A 10,094-nucleotide genomic window follows, 5' to 3' on the forward strand; every position below is an offset into this window, starting at 1 on the left:
GGGATGAGGTGGAGGGTGGGGGAGGAGGTCGTTCACACCACTCACTGTGTTTCATTCTCTCCAAATACTCATTTTTAATCATTTCATTAACCAGACATAAAATATATATATAAAAAAATTCAAAACATATTCCTTTATCTGTCAGGAATTTAATCCATGTATAAAGACACGTATTCACTACATAGTATAGTGTCTACATGCAAGTATTTTCTTGTATCTGGTGTGTACTTAATATCATTATTTAATGAAATTTACTAGGAATTTTACAGTTCAAACATAAGACAGCCTTATCATTATCATTTCATTTTGAGCCTTTGATCTAAATTAAATATAAATAATAAATGAGTAAAGAAATAAATTTACTTTAGGCCCATGGGTTATCATGTGATTTAAGGTCATGAACCTGAGCTTTATATCTCTAAAAAAAATAAGTCATTAGTCTTATTTTTTTATTTTTAATCTTATTACATATTTGTATATTTATAAATTATATAACTATATATGATATATATATATTATTATATATGTATACATATACAGTATATGATTCTTAATAATAACATTTATAAATACTTTTTTAAATATTGAAATATTGAATATATGAAGAAATTTGAACAGCATTTTGTCATGTTTTTTCACACGTTTTTCAAGGCTTTTTAGGATTGAATATATATAATATATATAATAATAATATTAATAATAATAATCATCATAATCATTTTATAGGATAGGAAACATTTTATTTTATATACATTATTTTCAGTGCAAGCTGTTATTATTAACAAAAATATAGCACAAAAATAAAACTGTATCTAGACCAGAGAAGAGAGAGGAAGAGACAGAGGAAGAGAGTGATGGTTTTACTGTGACGTCATTTATAACAGGGAGTGAGTGAAGTGGTTGATAAAATGAAAAAATAAAATAAAATAAAATAAAATGAGTAAAACCTGAATCTGAATCAGGTTTGAACAGATGAAAATTTAAAATAATAAATGCTGTCATCATTCAGAAAATTACATTTATTTCTGTCTTTTTTAAAAAAATCAATAAACCAGGAAATCAACCTTTGTGCTCGTGTGTTTGTTTTCTTTATGAATCCAGATTAAACTAAAATCACAGTGTCTGTATGTAAACAAAGATAACCCATAACTCTTAAACAATCTCAAATAAAAGCCTTACAAAAAAAATCTGCAATGTTTTATTTCAAAAGCCGGCGACCCCAAAATATTTATACAGGAGCTGTTTGTGGGCCCTGACCCAGATTTTGAAAACGACTGAAATCAGTGGTTTCAACCTCAAAACATAAAAAGAAAAAAAAAAAACAGGGAATTTATTTAAAATGAATTTTGTCATTTTGCTTGTGTTTTAAGGTCTGTCTTTGGTTGTTTTTCAATATTTTTGGGACAAGTGCGCAACGATCCAGTCTGTCGTTCTTCCGTCAAAAAAAATCAAAATATAATAATTATTATTATAATTTTAATAAAAATCGTCCTTGTTCATCATGGCCTTCATATCAGCGGCGCACTGTCCGTGGTCGAGGCCGTGGTCGCGGGTGTTGGCGCGCCGCCGCCGCCGCCGCCGCAGCTCCCGCTCATGATGACGCTGGTTTTGTTCGTGTGCTCACAAATGTCCAGAGTCCCGCGGTCGTGTCCCATGTCGGAGTTGTCCATCATGTCCTCCTCCTCTTCCTCCTCCTCGTCATCATCGTCAGGTATGACGGCCGCTGCCGGAACGTCTTCGCACTCGGACTCGCTCCGGGCCTCGCTGTCGCACTCGGACTCGGCGGCCTCCCTGGACTCCCTGCAGCCGGACTCGGACGCGCTCTTGTCGGCGGACTTCTCGTCCTTGTCCTTGTCCTTCTGGGTCTGTGCTTCTTTGGAGTGTCTCCACTTCATGCGTCTGTTCTGGAACCACACTTTGACCTGCACGAACACACACACACACACACACAGCGCTGGGTTTACGGCCTTATTGTTGGTGTTGTGTTCGTTTTTGTAACCCGTGTAAATCTGTGTTAGGTTCCAGGTTTGACCACAGCAGCTCTGCCACTCATGGCTGTCAGGAGAGGAGAGCCACTGTGTTCCATTAGAGACAGTGGATTTCTGAAGTCAGCCAATCAGCATCATTAAAAAAAAACATCTGTTTATCTCTATTTCTTATTGTATTTTTATTACTTTAATTCTATTTTTTTAAATGTGCTAACGTTGCGAAAAATCACTAAATGACATTGGCGTAGATTTATTTATTTATTTATTGTTTTCTGCTATATGTTGGTGTATTTAAGAATCTTCTAATTTTAATTCTAATTATTTTAATTTGCGAACAGGAAAATAAATATTTCACCAACTTAAAATATGGAAGATAAAAAAAACATCTCAGTCTCCTGGTCAACAAATTAGAATCAGAAAAAATATTTTATTGATGCCCAGAGACTCCACAGAGAAAAGAAGCAGTTAGTGTCAAAGCTAAAGAATTTTAGAATAAGAAAAGAAAAATAGAATTAAAACAGCTCGGTCAAATATTAAGAATTGCACAAATTCTGACCAAAATATGACACAGAAAATATTAAATTACTGAGCCATAAAATAAAACTAAAAAAATCTGTAAGTAATTACTTGAAAATTAATCAAGAAAAGTGATTTTAAGCCAGTAGTAGAGTTGAAATGATGAGTAATGAGTATATATATATATATATACAGTAGTGTAGTATATATATATATGTACTAGGTATAAAATGATCTTTTAGTGATTTTCCAGTGTAATTTTAATTTCTAGCTACTGAGAATATATCATTACTGAGTGAGTTATTTTTAGATTTTTTTTTATGAAATTTAACACATCACTAGGTTTATTATTGGCTTATATGAGACTAAGGTTAAGGATTTTATGTGATCATTTAGTTTTTTATTATTATTGTCAAACTGTTACTAGATTCTGGGCTTGATTTTTTCCTTTTTTTAAAGATTGGACATTTTTTCATTCAGTTTTAGTAATAAATGTCTCAGTATTTAATTATATTTGAAATTCTAATTGAACCATCAATGGCAAAGGTCATATTTTAAATGAGTAACACTAAAGATGTGGATTATTCGTCACATTATTTCAACATGTTGTTAAAAGCCCACTGTAAAAGAGCCGTTCCAGTCATTTCAGTCCTTTTTCCATTTTCTAACCCTCAACATTAGGAAACACCAGAGCAGGAGCTGGTGAGCGTTTGACTTCTACTTTTTTTTACGACACTACATCATGACTTCAGAAGCCAAGCAGGTCAAGGTCATAATTTAATTGGATGTTTCAGAGTGTGAATCAATGAAATCTTTGTGCAGACATGCTGTACGTGACGTGCCTGCGTCAGAGATTGAAATGCTGTCGGTTCAAAACGACACTACTTGGCCAGTGCAGCAGATCTGTGTTAGGTTTCAGGCTTGAACACAGGAGCTCACACATTCACCGCTGTCAGAGGAGGAGATATATGACATCAGAGATGCTCAGCTCCAGACCAGAGGCTCTGCTCCTGGCTGGGTTGGAGTTCAGACAGCTTCACAGTCCACAGTCTTTTTTTTCTCATGATAAGAAATAAAAATGTACTAATAAAAAAATGACTGGAAAAAATGTAAGAAAACGTTTTTTCAGTAGATAATGTCAGAAGGTTGCAGACATATCCAACATCTGGCTGGAGGACAGACTGAGGCACTAAGATGACATTTGTTTTGGTATTTTTCTTTTGATAATTAAGTTTATATTTTTCATGGCCTACTATGATGTCAGATAATACATGGACCTTTTTTCTGACCTTGTAAAATGTTTTAATGTCATTTTGGACCACAGAATGAGCCATTTTGCAAATGCAGTTTTGCAACTGCATTGTGGGTAAATTTAGACAATTCCTGGGCTAACATTTCCTTCCCTGTTTTGACCTGTTTTGACCTTTTTATAAACTTTGTTTATGGAGTAATTTGAAGTTTGCTTCTGCCTCATGGTTATTTTATTATTGATTAACATTTAATTCATTTACTTTATTTTTGGTAATTTCTTGCTGAACTATTTAATTTTGGCTATTTATTTATTGTTTTAGTTTTAGATAATTTTAATATGAATAATAATATATATTTTCAGATTTTTTCTACTTTACAGTTGGTAACTTACATCTGGGTGAACATTTTTCTATTTTCTTACTGTAATTTTATTTTAATAATTTCAAGACTAATTTTATTCTAGATATTATTAATGCATTTTTTCACATTAAGTAAAAAAAAAAGCTCTTTTTGTTTAGGTTTAGTTATTATGTATTATCCCTTATTTCTGTATTATTTACGTGTTTTTATTTTACCTTAAATTAGGTTGTTTTATTTTAACTGTAAAGAACTGGACGCATCATAAAAAGAACCAGAGCAGATAAACATCTAGTTCACCTCCAGGTCTAACTCCACACTGTGTGACTTCCTTTTCTCACCTGAGCGTCCGTCAGCCCCAGCATGGCCGCCAGCTGTTTTCTGTCCGGTTTGGTGACGTACTTCTGGATTTCAAACCTCTTCTCCAGTCCTTTTCTCTGCAGGTTGGAGAACACCGCCCTGGACCACGACCTCTTCCTCTTGTAGGTCTGTGGCATGGTGTCTTTGGTGAGGACGGCATACGGACCTGGAAGACAGGTGTGGAGGACGGACAGGCTGAGAAGGTGTTTCCTCCTGGGATGATGCTCCTGTCTGCTACAGTCCCACATGTGTGGACTACCTGGGAAAGTGTCCTGAAACTGATGCTGGCCTGATTGTCTGCTGCTGCTGCTGCTGCCTAGTGAACTCATCATGGAGGACGCGTCGCTCATCCCGGGGTCTATGGAGGAGAAGTACTGGCTGGCTGGCGGCTGAACCGGGATGTGGATCCCTGACTGACGGTTGGAGCTAATGATGGACGTGAGATCTGTTACAGAGCGAGAGACGATGGGCTTCAGTCAGTTAACTCAGGCAGATTATCAAGGACTCTGCTCAGTTTAACGGGATGTGGGCTCGGGTTCGTGGATTCGGGGGAACCGTGCTGGGATTTCCGAGCTGGAAACTAAACTCCAGCTGCACTGCTGCTGTTTGTAGCTGCTCCTGACCTTTGACGTCTCTGCGGAGGGAGAGGATTCCCCCACAGGACTCTTTAAAAATGGAGACGAGGCTGCTGAGCTCCAGCTACCAACTGAACCAGTCTCTCTGTTACAGACAGGGTAGTATGAAAACTGTTCAGCTCCTGAGAATATGCCGATAAATGACTTTTTTTTCCCCCAAAAAGCAATCTATAGAATTTCACACCACGTCTGAGGCTTAGATTCTGTCGTCAGCTGACGTTTAAAAGGTTTCACAGCCGCTGACAGAATTTTATGAGGTCGATGAGTTTTTTTTGCTACTCAGGTGCACTTCACACTAACGCAGATGTTCTTTGGGCCTTCGATTGGGATAAAGATTCTCACTCTCATCTTAAGCTACAGCTAGCAGTACACATAACACTCAGCAAATCACCAGTTTGGACAAAGATGAGCGCAGTAAAAAAAAAAAAAACACAAACTGGTCCAGGAAGTTATTACTCTGTGTTTCTGCAGGTGTAGACTGCTGGGAGAACCCACGCGGTGCAGTGAGTTATGACCACTTTAGAATCAGTGTTGTGTTTTTGTTCTATTGTTCTTGATCTACTTTTACCCTGACCTTTTCATGCCCAGGGGCAGAACAACAGATGCAGACTTTGCAAGAGATTTTACACTGTAAATATTATGGTTCTGAATATAATTTAAATACAATTTTAAATATCTATAATACAGAATGTTTTTTCTTTGGATTTTTTTTGTCTACAAATATGGTATTTGGCAACAGACATTTAATATTAAGTATAAGAAATATAATCTAAATGTAACGTTTTATATTATCAAATACTGGCGTTATATGTAGTAATATTTCGGTAATAAATTACTGCGCAACACTGATTCAAAAGTGGAGTTTTCCGATTTTCTCTGCGCCTCTTTACCGTTGGCATCGACGTAATAAAACAAGGTAAATTTAAATATGTTGGGGGGGGGGTTTAATGACAAAATAATTTTGAAGTGTAGATGATTTTCCTCCACTCACCTCTTAACGAAGACTTGTCTTTTCCTTTCGGGTCAAAATCGGCGGACAATATCCGATCAATTCCGAATTTGAGGTCTTTGCTGGACGGTGGCGGGGCTTGCTGGGAGTTAAAAGCAGTTCTGGACACTGAGGTCAACTGTAGTCCGTGTCTGTGGTACGGAGATGCCGGACTCAACCGCGCACCGTACACTGACGCGTCCGGCGCCACGGGCGAAGGGCGCAGCGGTGAAGTGCCCGAGTGCTGCTGCTGCTGCTGCTGTTGCTGCTGCGCACGCTGCTGCTGGTGATGGTGGTGGTGATGGTGGTGTCCCATGTGCACCACGAGAGCAGAAGATGCGGGGATGTTCTCCGCCTCTCCAGCCTGCAGGATGTCTGCGATGCAAAAGGAAGGTTTCTTCATGGAGTCCACGGCGAAGCCGCCCGCGCAGTACGCGGACCAGAGACTGAAGTTGGACGCGTAAAACGGGTTGAGCCCGGTCGTATACATCCCGGTGTCTGTAAGACTTCGACTTCGTTGTCTGTGTGTGTGTGTGTGTGTGTGTTAAAGCACAAACACGCGAAGACAGAATAAAGAGATGACGGTGTCAGGAGGAGAGGTCGACGTCCTCTCTGCGCTGGTGCCAAAATCTCTCTCCCAACTCTGAGATCCTGACCGTGGTTTCCACCGCCGAGATCCTCTGATGACACTGATTGGTTGGTTGCTGAACCAATGGCTGGCATGCATTCGCTCACACCGCGCGCACACACACACTCACACACGCATCACCCGGGAGCCCTCGAAGTCATTTTAATCCAGAGATGATGGATTGATCACTTATATATAAAGACAGACCACTCCCTGATTATTTTTTTACCATCCGTGACGTAAATGAGGAGTAATAAAATATTTGATTTATTTTAATGAACAAATACGTCGAATTATATTCATCGTATATATGTGAGAATACTTTTGAGCTGCATTTGTATCATCAAAATAAATGGCTGCACATATTTATGCAGTATTATAATATTATATCACAATAGTATTTAATAACATACTGTAAGTTCAGTACATGTAAGGTATCTTTTAGATTATATCATTTTAGAAAATGATTACTCCGTGCTTACGAGTTAGACAAAGATGACGTCAGCATGATGGGACCAAACGGTCAGCCCCGCCCCTCCGTAACCGTCAACCTTGAGAAATAGACAGATAGACAAATAGACAGATAGATAGACAAATAGATAGATAAAACCTTATTAGTGTATAGCTGGCAAGAAACCATGCTACTTCTGACCGTGCTGGAGAAGCTAATTCGGCTAACTGGTATGCTACAGTTAGCCAATTGAGTCTTTTTGTGGCTTCTTTTCCGGTTTTCCGCATATCCGGTTCAAATTCATCCGTCCGTTAATTCAGTAACGTAACGACTAAAGAAGCATAAAATAATTATTTTTTCTTTCTTTTTTTTGTAATTTTCAAAGTCAAGGTTAAACATTTGGTAATTAAACATGTGTTTTTTCTGTGATGTCCTTAATTAGTTTACTTTGTGAAATTCTACCAAATTTACTAACGGAAATACATCCAGATAGTAGAGGAAAATCCTATGGACCCTCTCCCAGTATCACCAGGATGAGTATTGATAAAATACTGCAGTACAGGCTAGCTCTTTTCGGCTAACAGTATTCAAATGAAGAGTATTTATTCCTTCTATCTAAATTGTAAAAACTAGTTATCGGAATTTGTAAAATATGTGTGTGTGTATATATACAAATAAAGCAGTACATCTGCTGTTTATGAGTGCGGAGCTGAGTCCCATCCTGTTTTCTAAGCTTCACTGATTGGTGTTAAATGAGCGGAAGTGGCCGCAGCAGAAATAGAAGCTGCTTCGATATTTTAGGAAACAGCAGAAATCCTTATTTCTTCCGGAGCAGAGAGAGGGAGCAGGAGGAGCAGGAGGGGAGGGGTCCACTTTATAATGACTGTTAGAACTTCCCTTTTCCAACATTTGTGCAACTTTATCTGCAGCCGCAAGTTGCGCGCTGACGCAAATCCGTCCCCAGGCTCATAATAAACAAAGGAAATCTCCCGGGCCTCCTCTCTTCACAGGACACACTGCATCAGGTCCAGAGAAGAGAGATGATTCAGTGTCACACGTCACACTCAGCGTCAGGATCCGGACTGAGATGTTTGATCAGAAAATAATAATCAACGTAATCAACGAGTTTGTGTCGATGGTGTTGATTCTTCCACTTGTTTACATTTAGATTTCTTGAACAGTTTTTTTTATGTATTAACTATATTCAAGTCCAAAATCCGGTGATGAAGATGTATGAATTTTTCCATTTAATTTGAGTGTGTTACCAAATATTTGTTCAACTAATTTAGTCTTTTTTATTGTATTTTTTAATTTTATTAAAATATGTAGATTTCTCGGAATTGTTGTATTTATTAACGATTGATTAACGTTGACAGTAAATACTTTTACATTTTAAACTTCATCTATCTGTATTTTAATTATAAATATTTTTCGTTCAATTTTTTGGCTTATTTTGCTGTGAGCTTCACATTTTCGTTTTTTGCCACCTTAAATTTTATTTTCAGTCTTTTCTTTCAATAAACGCTTTTGGTTTCGATTTTTCTTAATGTTTGATATTTCTTTCTGGTTTTTCGGTATTTATTCTTCGGTGATTCTCACACATTTTTGGCTTTTTGATTTATTACTTAAGTATCTTTTTTTTTTAGCTTCGGTATTTATTCTTCGGTGATTCTCACAGATTTTTGTCTTTTTAGCTTTTTTATTTATTACTTAAGTATCTTTTTTTTAGCTGTTGCATTTCTCATATGGTCGACTAAACCCGCAATTTTTGCCAGAGGTTTTGAACCGACTTTTAGCCACTTGGATTTAAAATATATACTGTGTATATATATATATATATAATTGTTTGCTTTTTGTATCTTTTTCCCTGACCAGTCTTTTAATTCAACAAGCTCGACGTGATATAAAAATAGCCGCGGCCTGGTTTTATTACGTTACTAATAAAACCACAGGATTCGTTTTCCACCAGATGAACGTGTTAAGAAGCCACTTCCTCCAGCCCCCAGTATGACAGGGGCAGCAGTTGGGCCTGGGGTATTTTTACATGATTCAATCCACCCCTGCTCTCCGTAATGCCATGTGTCGCTGGAACAATGGCTCCTGTGAAGTGCGCCCTTCATTTGCGCAGTGATTCACGCGCACGGAAGCGCGGCTGACCCTGAGAGTCACCTATGTTTGGAGCGGGGCTCCTCTCATGCTGTTTCCACTCACACTTTTCCGGCTTAAATTTAGAAATTCTCCTTTATCACGCAGTCAAAACAATCCAGGGAAGAGGATGTTGTAGAAGCCGTGCTGTTTTTTTCAGCTGCTGATGAGCTTTTCACATTACACACGCACGCACATACACACACGGTCAGATACACTGTATATATGATGACATGTGGCCTATATTCACTTCTGTGGCTCAGTTGCTTTTTTTTAGTGTTTAATGCAGGTGTTTCCAAACTCAGGCTGGAGGACTAAACATGGTACTGTCTACAAACTGTGACTAAAAACTCTAAATATATACAGTTTTTATCTAGGGCTTTTTCTCTTATTTATTGTTTTTTTATATTACTATTATTTTCACTTTACTCATTATTAATTGAACATTTTCTGATCTTTTGTTTTGCAAAACTCGGCACTGTATCGTAACATACTGTGATTTTGTCATACAATATGAATTATATACATATATGAATAATAAAGTCATTCTTTTTTAAACGTGGTTTTACATATACTTCTTTTTCACAAGTATATTTCCTCAGAGGAGAGAGTCAGAGCATAAGCCCAGGCATTGACACCAGCAGCTGTTCAACACACACTTCTGAAAGTGTGTGAAAGCCTTTCCTCTCATACCACATTAATGAAACCATTTTAAAAGCTGGGCCTTGTAAACGGAACGTGGTTAAAAAAAAGAGCAGATTTTTATCCACTAATC

The 10,094-nt window shown here is 37.6% G+C and overlaps 1 protein-coding gene across 3 annotated transcripts; it reads right to left on the reverse strand.

Annotated features, from left to right (window-relative positions):
- Positions 1-1,001: 1,001 nt before the first annotated feature.
- hlx1 (H2.0-like homeo box 1 (Drosophila)) lies at positions 1,002-6,894 on the reverse strand. 3 transcript variants are annotated; one of them, XM_025057099.1, is made up of 4 exons: positions 6,099-6,891; positions 4,732-4,917; positions 4,454-4,638; positions 1,002-1,922 (listed from the first exon to the last, which is right to left on the reverse strand). In XM_025057099.1, the coding sequence occupies exons 1-4, from the start codon at positions 6,583-6,585 to the stop codon at positions 1,509-1,511; spliced, it is 1,272 nt and encodes a 423-aa protein (XP_024912867.1). In that variant the 5' UTR covers positions 6,586-6,891; the 3' UTR covers positions 1,002-1,508. The 3 variants fall into 3 exon arrangements, with proteins under 3 accessions (XP_024912867.1, XP_024912866.1, XP_024912868.1); XM_025057098.1 differs by having other exon boundaries at positions 4,454-4,917; positions 6,099-6,894; XM_025057100.1 differs by lacking the exon at positions 4,732-4,917 and having other exon boundaries at positions 6,099-6,893.
- Between the last annotated feature and the right edge of the window lie 3,200 nt (positions 6,895-10,094).

This window comes from Cynoglossus semilaevis, chromosome 7 (genome assembly GCF_000523025.1).
Source record: "Cynoglossus semilaevis isolate Cse_v1.0 chromosome 7, Cse_v1.0, whole genome shotgun sequence".
In the NCBI taxonomy this organism is placed as follows: Eukaryota; Metazoa; Chordata; class Actinopteri; order Pleuronectiformes; family Cynoglossidae; genus Cynoglossus; species Cynoglossus semilaevis.